At 31.6% G+C, this 19,114-nt stretch overlaps 1 protein-coding gene across 1 annotated transcript; it reads right to left on the bottom strand.

Moving 5' to 3' along the window:
* Positions 1-1,709: 1,709 nt before the first annotated feature.
* Positions 1,710-17,934, bottom strand: LOC129233933 (GEL complex subunit OPTI-like). The gene is made up of 4 exons (XM_054867852.1): positions 17,771-17,934; positions 14,288-14,391; positions 13,278-13,407; positions 1,710-2,102 (listed from the first exon to the last, which is right to left on the bottom strand). The coding sequence occupies exons 1-4, from the start codon at positions 17,870-17,872 to the stop codon at positions 2,061-2,063; spliced, it is 378 nt and encodes a 125-aa protein (XP_054723827.1). The 5' UTR covers positions 17,873-17,934; the 3' UTR covers positions 1,710-2,060.
* Positions 17,935-19,114: the final 1,180 nt, after the last annotated feature.

The following is a 19,114-nucleotide window of genomic DNA, read 5'->3' as shown; positions in this document are numbered from 1 at the left end:
ACAAAACCTTTTAATTTTTCTATTACAGGCAAAGCCGTGCGAGTACCACTAGTTACTAATAATAAAGCTGAAAGTCTTTCTGTCTGGATATCTGTGACGCACACAGCGCATAGACGGCATTTTCATGAAATTTGGCACAAAGTTAGTTTGAAACATAGGGGTGTGCACCTCGAAGGGATTTTTCGAAAATTCGATATTGTTCTTTTTCTATTCCAATTTTAAGAAAATTTTACTGAGGAAATTATCACAACGTGGAAGAGTAAATTACGGAATAATCATAACGTGGAACCGTAACATTGGCGAGCAAATGAAAATAGCAAATTGGCGATAAATTCATCATCCATTATTTGTAAACATACAGGAGAACCAAATGACCTTTTAATTTTCAACTACGGGCAAAGCCATGAGGGTACCACTAGTTTAAAAATAAAATTAAGTACTATAATCTGGAGTAGCACACGTCAAAATAGCTTCCAGTTTCCAAAAAATATTAAAATAATTACAAGATGCAAAAGGATTGAAATTTCAAACACGAGAATCAAATTTTCGCTAAGTACGTTCACTGTTGGCATGTTTTCCAAAAATATTTTTTTTTATTATTTACTAAAACTAAACATAAAATATGATACTTTAAGATAGCATATGTGAAAATAACATACGATTGCTCCAAATATTAAAATATTTACAAGATGCAAAAGTATTGAAATCTCAAACACGACAAGCAATTTTTGGCGAAGTCCAAGTAAGTTCAATGTTGCCATGGTTATAAAAATAAGGAACTTCATTAGCACTTAAAATTAATCAAGAAATAAGCTAACCTATGGTGGAGTATGTCAAAATAACTTCCGATTGCCAAAAATCTCAAAATATTTACAAGATGCAAAGAGATTGAAAGCTCAAACACAACAAGCAATTTTTGGCGAAGTCCGAGTAAGTTTGATATTTCCATCGTTCCGAAAAAAAAGTAGTTTATAAGAATCATAAAATAAGCTAATCTAAGGTAATGCATATCCAAACAACTTCTGATTGTCAAAAATATAAAAATAGTAACAAGATGCAAAAAAGATTGAACTTGTAAAATAACTAACATACAGGCAAGGTTTATGATCTCTAATGGCGAATCCTGCAGGAAATATTGAGGTTCTATGCGTTGGTGTTGAGAAAACAAAAATGCACAGATTCTCTGCAGCAGCATATAATCTGCACCTCATTAATTTTCCACTTTTTTTAACAGATAATCTGCGGATTATATACAGGGAAATACTAAAAGCGGCCTAATCAGACCAAAATTATAAAAAGCGGTCGAAAATTGACTTTACCCTAAAAAACGGACTTTGGCGGGGAAAAGCGGACCATTTGGGAGCCCTGTCTAATGGTTATTAAAGGACACTCTGTGGCATATGGGGTGGTCTCCAGGTCCCGTCTCTTCTCTTATTGTTCAAAGTTAAGTTTACACAACTGCACCAATGCACACTTCTAAGTATTAGAATTGACTCTTTTTTTTTTAATACTCCCTGGAGAACTTACTATTTTTCTCTGTGAACACTCAAAAATGGACGAAGTTGGTGACATGTATCACAACCTTAGACATGCTTTCTTTGTACTATTTTATATGCATTGGAATAATTATTACACTTAGTTTATACTGTAAAATAACTGTAGCATATTTACCTAATTATTTGCAAACTGATATCAACAATACCATTTATTAAAATGTTTAAATAATTTTTTTTATTTATATCAAACCTTCTGACATTTATGAATTACATATATAAATCTATAAACCTAGAAAGACCAGAAATTTTATTTCTGATTTTGTACAATTTATAAATTTCAACTGTAATCAACATCTTTGCAGCCAGCCAGAATCTCGTTTCTAGCCTCTAACACTTATTTCATTCAGTAAATCACCAAATTACAGCCATAAGCTGTAGAAATCAAGCCCTGTTTCAAGGTTTTCTTAGGCTAATAGTAAAAAAATAGACAGGCTTTTGCATGAATTTTTCTATGAAGATGTTGGTTTCAAGTCATATAGAAGATAATGTCTATAATCTAAAACATCAATCAAAATGAGTGGCCGAGTATACCATGATCCATGTTACCTGGAAAAAGAAAAGAAAAAGAAAAAATTATATCAGTATGAAAGCTATCTTTGATAACAATATGCAATGCTGAGTGTAAATTGTTTTATTGATGCAGTAAAATTACCTATTCTTCATATATAAGAAAAAAAGAGACGAATACTCAAAAACGCAATCAACTAGAATTAAAAGAAACCTCGGACTTCTGAGCCTAAGATTGTACAACTGTATACAACCCAAATTCAAAATAATAGAATATCTGAACTATTTGAACAAAACTTATTCCTGGGTCAGGAAAAATGTACGCATGCAAATTAAAAAGAATAAAACACGTTATTCATGAATGGGAAAATTATATTCAACAACTTTTCAGATATCATTTTAACAACTTATGGATCATTAACAAATTGGAAAATTATATTGGTTTTATATACGTGTATGCGGATTTGAAAAGCAGTGAAAATATTTGCACACCTGTTAGCCGATAGTTTGTAACAAGTATGAACCTTTAAAAACCTTTTATTGCTCAAAATGAGTCGTCAAAGTGATAAATAGGGGAAAAAGTTATGTATTGTATCTTCGCTTAAAGTTAGAAAAAAAAATCAATCCAACTCAATTCAAATAAATGTTTTACAATCTACGGTATGTAAGATTTTGAAGGAATATAGAAGAACTGACCAACTAAAGAGTAACTAAAGTTAACGAGGTAGAAAAATTATAACAACTGACTGAAATGAACCCAAATTAAAGTGAACTGTAAACATAGTAGTTTTAAAAATGCCTCTTGCATTTATAAAAATTGGAAAGAATCTGTAGTTATCGTGTCCAAGTCAACTACACTTAGAAAATTACATAAACTGCAGTTGCAATTGCAGATCTACGAAGAGACAAGATAAACATGAAGCAGAAGCGTGCACAACTCTCCTGGAGCAAATCGAACCTCATACAAAGGCAACAAGGTTGGAAAAGTATTATATTCAGTGATGAATCTTTTTTTGAAATATTTGTGAACAAAAAAAGGTGTTTGGGTTTAGCATTCAAAAAATAAAGCGTATGAGAAATCTTGTGTTAAGAGGTTCTCTCAAATTTGTGAGACATCCATCATGGTGTGTGGGCAGGGACGGCATTTCAGCATTTCGTTTGGGGGGTCAAGTTTCTTGAACATGAATTTCCTCAGAACGGTAAAAATACATATTGGTTAGCAAGAAGTGATAATAAAACGGTTTTAATGTTAAGAATAATTAGGTTTGTTAATAACAATTAAAATTTTTGTGACCGAAGCTTTAAATTTATTTTGCAATAAGTTATCTCAGAAAATATCTCGGTACCAGCTTTTATTTTTAGTAAAGTTTTAATCTGCTATTTTTGGAGTCAGGAGAACAGAAAATATTGTAACTTTATATTTAATATATATCCAGTGCTTTGCTGCCAGTACAGCTGATTGATGAAGGTCTTGCTTGCATCATTGCTCTCTAACCTCCTGAGACACAAAAGTTGATGTTCAGTTCTCCCACTGGTTGTGTGCTGAGTTTTTTGCACTGATGAAGAGGCTCCATTGTAGCCTTGAAATAGCTATATGCTGTATTTTCGTGTTAATTTGTGCTTTAATTACATTGGATTTTCAATTTAATAAAAAAAGTCATCTTTCAAATGACTGACCTGATTGAAACAGTCAAAAAATAATGGAAGCAAGAAAGTTATAATTTCCTTCTAATTCCTCTCTTTAAAATAACCAAGAAACTTTTTTAAATTGGGTTAGTATTTATTTTGCGTAACTATAAAGTATAGTCTCAATTCACAAAACAATTCCTATTCCCTCATGCTATAAATTTTACTTATAAATGAAATATTTTCTTTTTCGTTTTGTATAACCTACCTACATACTATTAAACTTAAGATCAATGATAAATATACCTCTTCAAACCCTGCCTCAATTTTCAGAAAAACTGAATTGTTCATTTTATTCTAAACATTGATTTAATATTTTGACAATAATCTCATGTCAGTTTTGTTACCTCTTCTACATTGGCTTACTGTAAAAACTGTTATGGAAAGTTATGTCACAAAGTACCACACATGGTTAAAGTATGCATCGGTGCAAAAATTACTAAGAGTTTCGAATGTCAACCCAAGAATTAAGAATAGCAGATTGAAATTTTTATAATAGATTGTAGCACTGTTCAAAAAATGATCCGCAGTATAAATAAAGTAAACAAAAATTCAAACAAAGTCATACATATTAAAATGACATCAGATTTAGACACACGGCAACGTGTCAGCCAAGTTCGGAAAGTAGGCGACACATCTGCCAGTGCGTATCTTACACGAACCATTTCAAGCTACTTTTGACTCCCTCATTTCTCAAAAACTATTATATCTACGTGCTTGAAATTTTGTATGTCTAATAGAGCTGCCTAGCAGACCTATAATCCTAAATTTCATGAATGTACCTCTCATAGTTATGAAATTATTACTATCTGAAAAGTGTCATTTTTTACACTGACTCACTCACTCACTCATCCAAATGTTTACGAACTTCCAAGTGTCTCACATACTTGAAATTTGGCATAAAGATAGATTTTCATGCATATGTAAAGGGGAAAATCTACAAAGTCAAAAAACTACATTGAAATAGCAAAAAACTACGCTATTTTTTAATGAGCATCACGGCGTAATCACTTCGCCGCGCAATTGCAAAATATTTCACCAAATAAATCAAAACAAATGGTCTCGTCAAACGTTGCCAAAACCAGGTTTGTGGAAGTTTTAAATTAACAATTTAATTTCTAACCGAATTGGGGCTTGAAACAATACTCAAAGTCCGTTAAAATGAAAAATGATCCATCAAATAATTAAAATTGCAAATCTAGAGCTAAACCTTTAAAATAAAAGAAACCGGCATTAAAATTTTATAAAAACTTTAGATCTCAATTAAATGCTAAATTTTACAGGAGGAGCAAAAATGGCTGCAATAATTTCAACAATTGCGAAATATTTTTGCAAATTCCGCATATTTTACGATCTACGATATGATAATCCCCTCAAACAATAATACGCAGATTTTGAGATGAGTCTAAGCAATTTTCGTAATTGTCGAAAAATTTGAGGAAGCCAAAGAGCAAGAGCCGTTAGCTTTGCTGATAAATGGGAAAACAGATGATTATTGCCCAAAATTGGCGATCGCGTCAAGTTCCCAGTTATCAAAATATCTTCATGACTTCTAATAAAAAGAAACCGCAAACCAGTGCACCGTAACAGCAGGGGGAAAAAAGGAAATCATATATTTGTAATATATGCTTTTGCATTTATAACTGTCTAATTAGAATATAACCTTTGATTTAGCTTTTCAAAAAGTAATGATATCCCAACAAAACATAAATGTGAAAAAGAAGCCAATTTCGGTTGAAATGAGGTGCGGGAAAGACGGTGTCACCGACAAAAAAAGTTCAGATCTAAACAGTTACCAAGTTCCATAGCAGTTCCTCATAGAAGTTGGATTTTCCCATGTTCTTCAATTCATTTAGAAAACAGTTTTTTACTTTCTTTGATATTGGATTTAAAACTTGGCAAGTTTGAAAAAAAATAGTGATGACTAAAACTTGCCGCAAGTTTAAAATCCATTATCAAAGCAAGTAAAAAAATTTTTTCTAAATGAATTGAAGAACATGGGAAAATCCAACTTCTATGAGGAACTGCTATGGAACTTGGTAACTGTTTAGATCTGAACTTTTTTTGTCTGTGACACCGTCTTTCCCGCACCTCATTTCAACCGAAATTGGCTTCTTTTTCACATTTATGTTTTGTTGGGATTTACTATCACTAAAAAGGTCGCTTTCCAGTAATGCTTTCAGGGAGGCTTTTACAGATTTAACTCTTGAATACCATCTTGTGTTACTCAGAGATTGTCAAGTAAAGAGCCTCAAGGTACATTTGTTGATATGAAAGTATTTTTTGATGTGGCATGTTTTTCAAAAATAGCATATCTTTACAAAAAGTTTCTATGAAAAACTATAATACACAGAGTTACTAAAATGTGTTTCTAGTGCAAAGAATCAATGATCACTTACCAGCTAAACATTAAGTTATAATGTGAGCATAAAAATTTATGTAAAATGACATATATAGAGAGTTTACAGGTAAAAATTGCGCAGTCTCAACACTGTACAGGCATCTCATACAAGATTCACCATCATAACATAAAGTACACAATTTTACAATATTTTGAAATATGAAGAGTTTTTTGGTTAAGGCAAACAATTATTCTCCGTCAGGGTTTTTTTTTTTTTTTTTTGTTCTGAAAATGCAGACAAATGATTTTCTAAGTTATCTAAATTGAATTTACCCATTTTTCATTATTCTTAGCAAAAAATTTGGGGGAGCAACCGCCCCCTTTCACCTCCCCTATTTGCCGCTCCTGTGTGTGGGTGCATGAGGGCTGCTGGAATTGGACGATTGTATGTAATCTTAAAATAAAACAATGTGTGACTTCTGCTGTTTATCAATAACACTGCATGATTCTTTATCTTAGGCACAGCAGTGACACATTTTATCTTTCAGCAAGATTCTACTCTGTGTCATATCCCTAAATCAACTCTTAGATTTTGACCACAAAGAGGAAATTTGGTATTAAACTGGTCAAGTAACTCCAGGGTCATTCCGCATCAAATCAACCACAAAAATGGGATTTTAACACCCACCGTCTCGGAATTTGATAAAACTTGGTATACTTCATACCTTTATGGTTACAAGCAACCCCCTAATTTTTTTTCTTTCAATATCAATGCGTTTTGATTTTATAGCCTTTTGAAATTTATCGATTTTGCATTTTTTATCATTTTAAAGACACTCAAACTGAGATGATGTTGTTTATTAAAAAAAAATTGTTTCTTGGTAACTAATGCTATAATCTTTTTGAAAATTTTTACACAAAATGTAAAGACTTTGAACATGTTGATACAAAATATCTTAATAATTTTAGTTTACATAAGAATTTTTTAAAAAATTAGAAAAGTGAAAATTTTAAAATTTTTTTGGTCAAAAAAAGGTGCTGGTATAATTTTGAATTTCAACAAAAGGGTCAGCTTTAAAAATCATAATTTTTTTTTAAAATGATCATGAATATGTACTCTAACTTATCCAATGAAAAACATTAGGGGACTTTGAGGGATTTGCCCCCCCCCCCCATTCTGAAAAAAAAAGCAGACATCATAGAGACAATCTCTTCCATATTCTTAAAAACAGAATTGTCAGCAATTATGACAAAAATGGAATTATACAGTGTGTTGAATATTGAACTCAAATGTAAAAAAAAAAAAAAAAAAAATTCTAAGCTTCTTTTTCATTTGAAATAGTTTTAAATATGGGGTAGTTCCACCTCAAATCTACCGTAGAAATGGGATTTTAACATGTACCATCTCAGATTTTGATGAAACTTGGTATACTTCCTTATTTTGTGGTAAAAAGCAACCCCATAGTTTTTTCCTTCAATCTCAATACATTTTGACATTATAAACTTATGAAATTTTTCGATTTTGCATTTTTTTGTCATTTTCAAGACATTTAAACTGAACTGTTGTTTAATGGGGAAAAATTGTTTCTTAGCAACTAATAAATTTACCTTTTTGGAAATTTTCATAAAAAATGCCAAGATTTGGAATATTTTTATCAAAAATATTATAATAATCTTGGTTTATACTAAGAATTTTTAAAAAATTGGAAAAAATAGTTTTTTTTGTGAAAAAAGCCATTGTCAAATTTTTAAAATCAGGGTCAGTTTTTAAAATCATGTTTTACAATAAAAAATGATCATGAGTTTGTGTCCTAACTTCTCCTATGAAAAAAGTTATGGGTCTTTTAAGGATTCTGTCCCCCTCCCCCCTCTTTAGAAAAACGAAACCATCACAGAGAATAGCTGTTCTATGTTTTTAAAAAGAGTTAACAGCAATTATTTAAATAAAATTAAACATAAAGTGTGTTAAATATTGAAGTCAGACATATAAATTTAATATTCAAGCTTTTTAGCTTTTTTTAAAATTTGAAATAGTTAAAAATTGTTTAAAATATAGACATTCTGAAAATAAAATATCAAGAAACAATACAGACAACAATATCTGCATACAGATTACTGCATTTTAGTCAAGACAATGGAAAACAAAAATTAAGTCTTAACACCAATTCATAATCATGCAGTTTCTAGCACTTTCAGGGGATCCACTCCCACCCCCACCCTTATGTTTGAGAAAAATTGTTTTCGTGGAACTGTTTTTCCTTTTAGTGTTACTGCTGTACAGTGACAAATTCATCCTTTTCATTTCTTGAAATTACATTTAGCACCCCTTAAAAGTTAATGGCCTGATTGCTTAGTAATAATATGTTCCAAATAAAGTAAATTACCTTTTCCCCCTCTCCTCATAGCAAATGAGGAAATAAATTGGTATTTATTCATCTCTCATGTTGCGTAAGCTACGGTCATGTTTTGTAAACTCTATGATAATTATTGAAGAACAGCTGGGGTGGGGGATGGAATAAAGGCTAGATAAGAAGAATCTTTGAAAAATTTCAAGAAATGAGAAAAATTAAAAGAATTTAACTCCCACCATGCACATGGACGTATTAAATCCAATTAAAACTTCGAGTTTTAGCCCCAACAAATAATTATGTATATAAATTATTTATATACATAATATAATGTGTACATACACGTAATATGTATATATATATATATGCTCATCAAAACACTTTTTCTTCTTGGGAAAAAAAAGTTCAGGTATTTTTTCATGGAGTCACAATCACCCCTGATTGGACCAACCCTAAGAAAAATAAATGTCCAGTTACAGGGATTGTCAGTGTGTCCAGTTACTGAAGTTTCACTGTATTTAAACAAGAATATTTCTGAGTAGAATGTTTATAAATAATTTGTACAAAATAAAAAGTGGCTTTAAACAACATGCTGCCCTTGATAAATCTAATGCAGCAGTTGAAAGAGGAAACAAGGGGGAAAAAAGTGTCTTATAAACAAAAAGTAGTTAACAATCTCATTCATAATATCAACAACTATAAATGTAAACCATACAGCTTACTGATCAGCTGTTATCTAATAGCAGCTGTTCCTTGTTGTGGGCTAGTAAAGCAACCATAAAGTTAGGGAAGTAACAGGCAAATGCAGGCCCTTGTCCAGATTTTCATAAAGGGAGGGGTTTTAATCTTACCAGTAGGGGGGGGGGAGAATTCAACCCCCTTACAGCTTTTAGTTTTACGACAAATTGCCGATCCCAGTATGACGTTTATTCACATGTAAGGACTGCTGTATTCTTGAAAGATACCTCTAGCTGTACAAGTTACCAAAGTATTCCTTCGTTTCACAGATTCGCTTTAATCAAACTTTGCTTGCTTCTTTTTAATTAAATCTGTTTACTATGTAGTATATTGCAATGAGTATTAAAAACTCTTCACAAATTCTTTTATAATGTAGAATGTATATCAGGTTGTTATGTTCTGAAATAATGCTTAATAAACTAAACAAGAAAGAGCTCTTTGCAGATGCAAATTACATAGCCAAGCACAATCACTAATACATCTTCATAGAGGTAACATATGCCAAATTCACCATATGCTCCTTACAATAAGCAATATTCTTTCTTTGCATTGGTAGATCATTCAGCGGTTCGTCCGCCATACTTTTTCCGAAATATTACATCAGTTAGTAAGGCTTTAGCAGTTGTAAATCGCAAAAAACTTCAGAGAGAAAATTAAAATAAAATAAAAACGCTGAACTCAAACTTTCTCATTAAAGTAAATTTAAGTCTTTCTTCATTTTGCTCATTTTTTTTCCCAAGGGAGGGGTTTAACCCCTAAAACCCACCCCTTGGACACAGCGCTGGGCAAATGTATTAAAAAGAAAACAAAACATCTAAGAAAATTACTAGTGAAAATACCTGTAATTTGTTTAAATGCCAAGTTATTAGGATCCATTTATGATCGCAGAAACTCTCGAGATAAAAAAACACACTTTTACAGTCAAATGAGATAGTTGCAAAGCCTTAGTTGTAAACATTTTGAGTAATGGTAATCATTTTAAACTCGTAGTACCCAATAAATTGCTAAGTTAAACCTGAACTTTTCTGGGGTATTCTATTCAATAAGCGGTAAACAAATCCATGTTTCAGTTTGATATTGCATTGGATTAATGAAACAAATTAAAAGCTCTGTGAACAAGAAGTGTCTAGCTTCGAATTTGTCTTTTAGTCTATTCTTTGCCCAGTTGCTTAGAGAAATCATTACTGGACAGATATCAAATTTTTACTTGTATTTAGCCTAGATCTGATTACACACAACACAACAATTAGAATGACATACGTTTTCTCTAAACTTCTTAATAAGAAAACAGACTTAAGGTAGAAGGAATTTAAGAACTATGAGCTGGTATTTATAGGATTTGTAATACTTTGTATTAATTGCTTAGTTATAAATTAGAATTAGATGGATTTTTAAAAAATTTCTATGTTGTCTTAAGTTAAACAATAATTTTTAGTATGCATAAATTGTTGTAGGAAAATTTCGAATTTCACCATAATCTATTTTTATTGTTTATTATTAATTTATTTAATTAATTACTTTCAATTCAAAAAAATCTTGAATATTAAAATGTTTAAATGTAGATTCAAACACCAATGTATGTCATTATTCCAATTTTCTTTGATACTATTAGTAACTTAGTTTGTAATATTGTGATCGATTTTTTTTTCTTTTTTCAAAATAAGGGGGCAGGGGGCAGAATCCCCCAAAGTCCCCTAAATATTTTCATTTAATGTGTTAGCACACATGTTAATGATCATTAAAAAAAATGTATAAATTATTTTAATTTAGACTCTCATGCCAAAAAATTAAAATTTTCACAATCATTTTTTTATTGAAAAAATTTTATGATTTTCAGTTTGTCAATTTTTTTTAATTGCTGAATATAAGTTTAGATTTTTGATATTTTTTTTTCTAAAATGCTTGAAGTCTTAATATATAATGTGAAAATTTTCAAAAACTTTTTATCTTTAGTTGTTGAGAAATATTTTTTTTGCCAACAGCTGCAGTTCATTCTGAGAGAACTGTAAATGACAACTAACGCAAAATCTCAAAACTTTGAAGGTTCATAAAATAAAAACTATTTTTATTAGAGATGAAATACTTTAGGAGGTTACTTAGGACTATGAAAAGTAGAAGTCTACAAAGTTTCATTAAAATCTGAGATGGTGGGTGTTGGGATGTGGTTGAACTGATATGGAATGACCCTCCACCAAACTCAAAACGATCAAGAATTTGTGGTACCGTCAAATCTAAAGAAAGCGGTTCAAGACCAAATGTCCACCAACAAAATTGAACTTGTTACCAAAATGAAGAAAGTATGGAAACCGTCAGCAGCGATGAATGTATATAGGTGGTAGAATCTGTGTGTGAAAGGATTAAAGAGTTGAATCCAGCAAAAAATATGTTGTTACATATGGCTTTATTCAGAAGGATATTAATCCATTTAAAAGGCAGCCAAGAACAGGAAAAAAAAAAATTACAATAAACAATTGAACATATAACAAAAGTAACAATTTAAAATCAAAAAGAAATCTAAATTAGAGGATTTCACAATTGTAACAGAAATAAAGAGAAAGTCATTTCTGGGCGTCCATGACTGATCACACAGACCAATAAAGCTTTCAGAGTAAATTTTGTTTTTGAAGTTTTGAGCAGGAGAGGAGATGAGTAGCATTCATGTTGCCAGAACCACAAATTAGACAGGTACTAGATGTTAAGATACCTGTCTTGTGGAGGAGCACAGCCAGGCAATCATGGCCTGTAGAGAGCCTAAAAAGGGCCACAGCTTTTGCTCGAGGTTAATTACAGTAAGTCCTTCACATCTCTTGACTTTCGGTCCAAGGTTTGCCGTTGGAGTTTGCTTTGTTTATGACCGTTAATTGGTCTTGAATTTGGTTTTTGCAGAAACGAGTAAGGGACTCACTGAGAATGGGACAGTTTGCTTGGTGATCTAAAGAACCTTGCTTGGACAGGGAGTCAAGCCATTTTGTTTCCATGGATGCCCACGTGAGGGAACCCACTTGAAGGTAATGGTCTTGTTTGCATCTCTTAGAAGAATCACGTTCTTTTAAATTTCTGAGATGGTATTTGATTCGGTGATTTGGATCTTTGTAACAGCCCGAATAGCTGCTCTGGAGTCAACCAAGATTACAGCTTTGGAGAAGTCGTTTTGTCTAGATTGAAAATTATGGAGCACCAGGAAAATGGCATGGATCTCTGCATCAAAGTTTTCCAGCAAAAAAAAAAAAAACGCATTCAAGTTTTGATATTGTTTCTTTTGAAAATGTTTTTCCCCTTTTAATTTGAATATTCTATTTTTTTGACTCAATGTAAACTCTCATCACTAAAAGCTTTTGGATTATTCTAGCCAAGATTATTTTTAATCAACTATATTTGAAATGAAAAGAACACTTTAAGGTTTAAGAAAGGTGGCACATTCATTTGAATGCCTAATATGCACTTATATTTGGGTAGAATAAACATTTTTCCAAAATGTAAAAAGTATTCTATTATTTTGAATTTGAATTGTAGTATGGGAGCTTAAATCTGAAAGCAATCTTTTCAGATTTTAGATCATGACTGACGAAAATTTTCCGATTGAGTGATATTTGGCTCATTTCCCAGGTTTCACTAATGTGCTAATGCACTGTGCCTATTGATACAAAAAGAAAAAAAAACATATTTATACAGAAAATAGTTTTGTATATTTGCTCAATATGCTTTCTAGTGTATAACTAATGTGAAAATATGAAGAGTTGTCATTAACCGAAAGTGGATGCTAAAAGATTGCAGCACAGTTATAGCAAGATGCTGATTTCACACGTGGCTTTGATGAAACATAAAATCAAGCTGCAAGTAGTGTTTTCAAGAAGTAATAGACGAATGTTAACTATTTTAAACATTTATAATTATAAAATTTAAAAAAAAAATGAAAAAAGGTCCTGGTTTGGGTTTTCTGGATTTTGGGATTCCGAAATTAGAGTCCCAATATTACAATTTCACCCAGTTACCTTAATATTAAACATATTCATCACCGTACTAATTCAGCAATTAAAAAAATATTCCTAAGTATTATTTTAATATGCCAAACAAATTAATTAAACAGTAAATATAACTTACGAGAAAACTTGCAAATGATGTCATGAAACCTTCTTTCATTAGTTCCCAGGCTCCACCAAATTCTTCTTCATCAACTTTTTGGAAGGCAGTGGAATATGTATAAAGACTTACGGCATTTATTATACAAAATCTGAAAAATATCTTTTGTTAGCAAAATATTTTTAACTAAATTTAAGAAACTAAAATTTGAGATAGTATTAATCATTAAAAAATCATTCACTGATTTGACACACAGGACAAATTCTTTTTATATGAAAAAAAAGAAGAAAAAGGTATGGTACTTTATATGAAGGAACTTTACCAGCTGAGCTCATCCTGCTTAATTTATAAGTATTTTTAATAGTCTAAAACTAAAGCTTACAAAAGCAAAATGTTAGGAAACCAAACTGTCTGTTTCAGTTTGTGAAAAGAACACGGCTAACCGGTGACTAACCAGTAGCGTTTCAATAGAGCTACTAGTTAACTAGTTGTTGCCGAAGTCATTCCAATAGCGTCACCGGTAGAATCCTTGGTCGACCGCAATTTAAGCTGGTGATGGAACCACATGACCATATGTGACTAAGAAAATTCTTCGCCTACGCGTTATTCATCTGAGCAAGTAACCGCGTTTTTAACCAAAAGTGTTCGATAGAGCAGAGGTTGATGAACAACCTTTTAGTAACTACAGATTTCATTAGTTGTCATGTGATCAACCAACCGCAGACGACTGATAGCTATATGCGAAAGTAATTGATGACTCTGATTCATACTTAGTTTTAATAAGGTAAAAAAGTATTTGAAATATAACTTTTATTTATTGACTCTTTTTGTGTAGTTGGGAAAAAATAGGTGTAAGTTACACCTAATGATACATTATTAATTTTTTAAATATTATGAAAACTTTTAATCAAGTCAAACCTTTTTTATTTTCTCCATATTATAGAAAATACTATCGTGGAGAAAAAAATTAATAAAAAAAATTTTTTTTTTATAAATATTCAGAGTTTAAATTATTTTCAAAACATACTTACGACAACAGACCTATTATTCCTTTCAATGGCACCAAACCCCAAGCTAATCCTATGACAACTCCGAGAATTTGACGTGCCCAATAAATTACATCTAAAAATTCATCCTACAAAAGGGAAAAACTTAATCAGTATACAGTAAAGAGAAATGAATTAAAAATAATTGAGAGAATATTTAAATCGACTAATAACATAGCACAGCTTACAGATATAGAGATTTAAAAAAAATAAATAAATAAATCAAGATTATTGAAATTTTTATCTGACTGTTTAACACCCACAATAATACTGACAAAAGACGACTGGATAAAAATTAAAAGTATCTTCAAATTTTAACCACATAGAATGTGTTGTATAGGGAAATTCATGTGAATCGTCTTTATGTAATACTGGTCAGCTCCTAGCACAACTGAAATCAGTATGTTTTGTTGTGGTGTTCTAGAGGTAGCAAGTAAACTAACCAGGCCCAGATCTATAAATTTTGGGCCCCCCTGCAAAATACATAGGACCCCTACCCAGAGGCCAGTACTGCATATTTGCAACACTAATAAGTATTAGTGCCAGTTTTTTTTTTAATTTCTTTTTTTAATTATCTCCCTTTTAACCTTTATTTTTTGTTTATCATGCCTGTCTTACAAGCATCTGTTCATTCTTCCCTTCCCCTCTTCTTCGAACAGAACGTCAACACTCTGCAACCAGAGATAATGGGCGGCAGTGATTGTTCACATCAATTTTTTCTGAGGATCTTACTCCCAGTAATTCACTATGCACAAAAGGCAGTGACGTAGCAAAGTGGGGGGGGGGGGGGGGGGGGGGAGACACCCCAGAGCCATTGGTTTTAATATAAATAAAAATTCTACTACAGTAGTTTATACATAAGAAAAGGCTGTTTTGATCAAGAAACTCCCTTCAGAAGGTAATTTTGGACAAAACATCCCCTTCAGAGGGTATTATATCGAAACCCTTGATGTCTGGAAACAAAAATTTTCCCCAGCATTTTCTATAGAAACTCCGATGTATTTTCCATAGTTATCTCGAAATTTATTTTTCGAAACCCTTGATATGTCGAAATGTTTGCACAGAAGCAAGTTTCAATTGTCGTTTTGCTTTGGCAGTTTTTGTAGTAAAACCAGTTCCAGGGACACTTGCTTAACGTTTTTCATCCCTTTTCTTGGAAATTTTGTGAGTAGGGGATTGGGGCAAGATAATAGGAGAGTGTTGGTATGAAGGAGGCGCTGTGTTTTCCCCAGTTTAGAATCTTTGTGCATTTCTCTCGAACATGTTGTCCATTTTGAGGAAATGGGTTCGATTTTTCGTCCGTCAGTTTTCAAGCAAAAACGGAAAATGCGTTCCTCATTCAGTTTTTTTAACTCCTACAAAATGGCTGCTGAGAACTTTTTGAATGTGAGGTTACTGGTTAAAGATAAAATTAGAATTTTTTAATTTTTAGGTGAAAAAGCAAGTTGAAATTGTTGTTCATTTCAAAATCTCATCCTGTGCACTTTCGACAATTAGAAAATTTCAAATCTAGTGAAATATTGAAGACTACTTTATTGATCGTAATTCGATGTGGTCTGATAGTACATATATAAATGAATATAGCGTATGTGTGTGTAAATGTGAGAGTAACTAGTATAATTTTTTAAAAACCTTGATAACTTGAAAACTTAATATCTCGAAAAATTTTCCCATCCCAAGAGATTCGAGATATCAAGGTTGTACTGTATTTGTAGCTTGCGATAACTTTACAATATCTTAGCTAACTTCTGCTCTAGGTTTGACGCACAAATGTATCTAATGAGATAGTTTAGATTGAATCTTTTGAAACTTATATGTTTTTTTCGGATTTGTAAACAGTAGTAGCAAGAGGTCAAAATGGAATAAAAGTTTCCTTCCTTTCTTTCTAGTTCTGGACTTCAAATTAATGCAGAAAAAGTTAGTTTGCAGGAGCACGTATTACCAAATACAGTGGCACAAGTAACTATTTAAAGAGGCTCATTTTTCTGCCAATAAGTATGTAGAAGGGCCAGTCCAGTATTTTTTTCTTACTGCCTATTTTTGTGAAATTCAATATTGACATTTGAGAGTTTTTACTAAAATTCTATTTTTTTGAAAATAATCTACTTTGTAGTATTTGTAACAAAAACAAAAGAATTCAACCTAATTTTAGTTGGGAAAAGCAAATATTTAAACTCTAAAGCAGATGTTTTTAGTTACATTGATAAGTTAAAAAAATAACATAAATAAAAATAAATTAAAAAAAAAAAAAACGAATAAATGGAAAAAAAAAACCTCAGCAAAGGAACAAGGAAATGTTCTATGGCAGAAAATTTCAAACACAGCAATAGGTATCAATTTTAAAATTAATTTTTTTTCCTGGGGGGGGGGGGGGGAGAGCTAAGAAACCATAGGGAGCAGAAATATATCCTAGTTCTCTAGCTCAGTAGGTTTTTTATTCTCTACATTTTAGGAAATAATCAGAAAAATGATGAATCAAGCTTACGTTAAAAGATTGATGCGAAATCGCTCTGAATGCGCCAAACCTATTTAAGCTTATTTCCCACACGCAAACAAGTAAATAAATGTCATATCCATATAATGTTTGTATTAATGGGTAAAACATTCTATTTCATGAGTAAATTTTGTTTTAAGCAGAGCAAAAATTTCCATATTTTTGAAGGCACCATTTTTATTACATTTTATTTATGCGAATCTACCGATTTTGGTAGTCAAATTTTTGTGGAGCTGGTACCAAAAACAGCAGTAAAATTGGCCTGTATATAAACTTAAAAATTGTAAAATGGAATAATAAATAGAAAATATTTCATACATTAGTTTTAAAAAATTACAAAAACATTTTCTTTTTCAAGTTTTTCTTTTTTTTTTTTTTGGAGAACTTGCCAGGGGCCAATTCAACAAGCTTCATGGACGACTTTTGGCCCGCGTGCCACAGGTTGTGCACCCCTGCTCTTTTGATACGATTAAGTACCATGTGTAATGTAGAAAAGTTATCAAAAAGTATCTATCTTATTTTTGTAATGTTAAAAAACTGTACTGCTTTAATACGAGCATAATGACCACCTAATGTAGTAATATTTCTCAACACTTAGCTTTGATCTTAAAAACCATGTCAAATTTTATGTTTCAGAAATATGCTTTTGAAAAGCGAAGATACGCTCTTAAGATTTTCAATTGCTATCAGTGTTTTCTTTGAAAGGAAATGAGGGCACACCCAAGAAGGAAAGATTCGTTCATTGACTTCTTTTTGGAAAGTATTAAATTTCAACATCCACATGCTTAATTAAGTTGCTATATAATAAGACGGACGAATATCGGAAGCACTTCTATTAATTGAAAAATGATCAAAAATGAAGGGAAGATTGAAATGGAAATAATTTATCTCAATCATGAGGACTTAAATAAAGCACTGATTGAGCTAATGAAATTATAGCATCTCAACGCATTTTTTTAATGAGGTCTCGATACCTTATCAGGCCACCTAGAGCATGGAGTAAATGTCCTCGTCCACACTGAAGGTAAGGCAGATTTAAAAGTTCCATTTCTTTCACTCTTCTTTTTTTGATTCATTTTTAAAAAACTTATTTTTTCTCTTTTATGACATGCCACATTACATCAATTCTTACACAACATAAAAAGGTGTGATGCCAATTTTCAAAAATAAAATATTTTCTGGCAGATTTTCATAGTTAAAGTTAAAATTTTCCTTGTTTTAAAAATAAATAAAACGCTTCTCAGGTGGGATTTCAGTGGAAATTTAGCTAAAATATTTTTACAAAAATAAACATCTTTGAGATATTTTTGAACTTCTATCAGATCTGCTTTTTTTTGCTAGTATATTTCAATTCTGAGGAAACGGTTCACCAGGCAGGCCCGGAATTCCTTTTTAAAAGTCTAAAGCTATGGATATTGGAAATTAACCAAATAACTTCTATTTATGCAAACTAAACGTACTTTAAAGCATCCCTTCCCTAAAAATTTCAATGGCGTTGTTGATATGTACATTCGGTTTCCCAATGGATTCCTTTTAGGGACTCTAGTTTCCATGTATAACCCGTTTCTTGCCAATTATCTACGTATGCCATTTCTCTAATGAATTTATTTTTTAGACGAACCGATAAATTTGATATGAACACTTTTTTTGACAATTTTTTATGACTTCCTTTTTTTAATTACGCATTATTAAAGTTATTTTCGGTTTTCGTTATGGAGTGACCTCCATGGTTTTCGTCAACTTGTAGGCGGAGCTAAGTCAACGCTGAGCATGCGTAAATAAAACAAATTGAAAAGTACTTGAAATTAAAAAAACAAATGACATTTTATTCCTTTTTAAAACATTGCATATTCAAATATACAACGTTCATGTTGAATTCCTCGCTTAATTAATGGAGAAAATGAATATTTCAAAATCAAAACAAACATGATGGGCGGTGGCGTGCGGCATTCGCAAGTTTCAGACGACGGTCAGTCATCATACGTTTTTTAAATTAGGATATCGGGCTTGTAGTAGAAGAAGCAGAGCAGTGGATGCTCTCAGTTTGTATTCCGTTCATTTGTTGACGTTTTTGTGTTATAAAATCACGATTTGTGATCGATTATGAGTTCGAAAAGGTGTTCGCGATGTGAAAAAACTGTTTATCCTCTTGAAGAACTTAAGTGTCTTGACAAGGTAAACACATATTTACCTTTAGGCTTAGCAAAGATGACTCGATTTTTAGATACTTGATATTTGTCCTAGATTGTAAAGATGCTATAATGTGTTAACCTTGTATGGAAATTAAGCAATTCAATACTATCGTCTTTCCTTTTAAT

This window comes from Uloborus diversus, unplaced genomic scaffold (assembly GCF_026930045.1).
Source record: "Uloborus diversus isolate 005 unplaced genomic scaffold, Udiv.v.3.1 scaffold_816, whole genome shotgun sequence".
Lineage (NCBI taxonomy): Eukaryota > Metazoa > Arthropoda > Arachnida > Araneae > Uloboridae > Uloborus > Uloborus diversus.
This window is presented reverse-complemented; position numbering and strand designations above follow the sequence as displayed.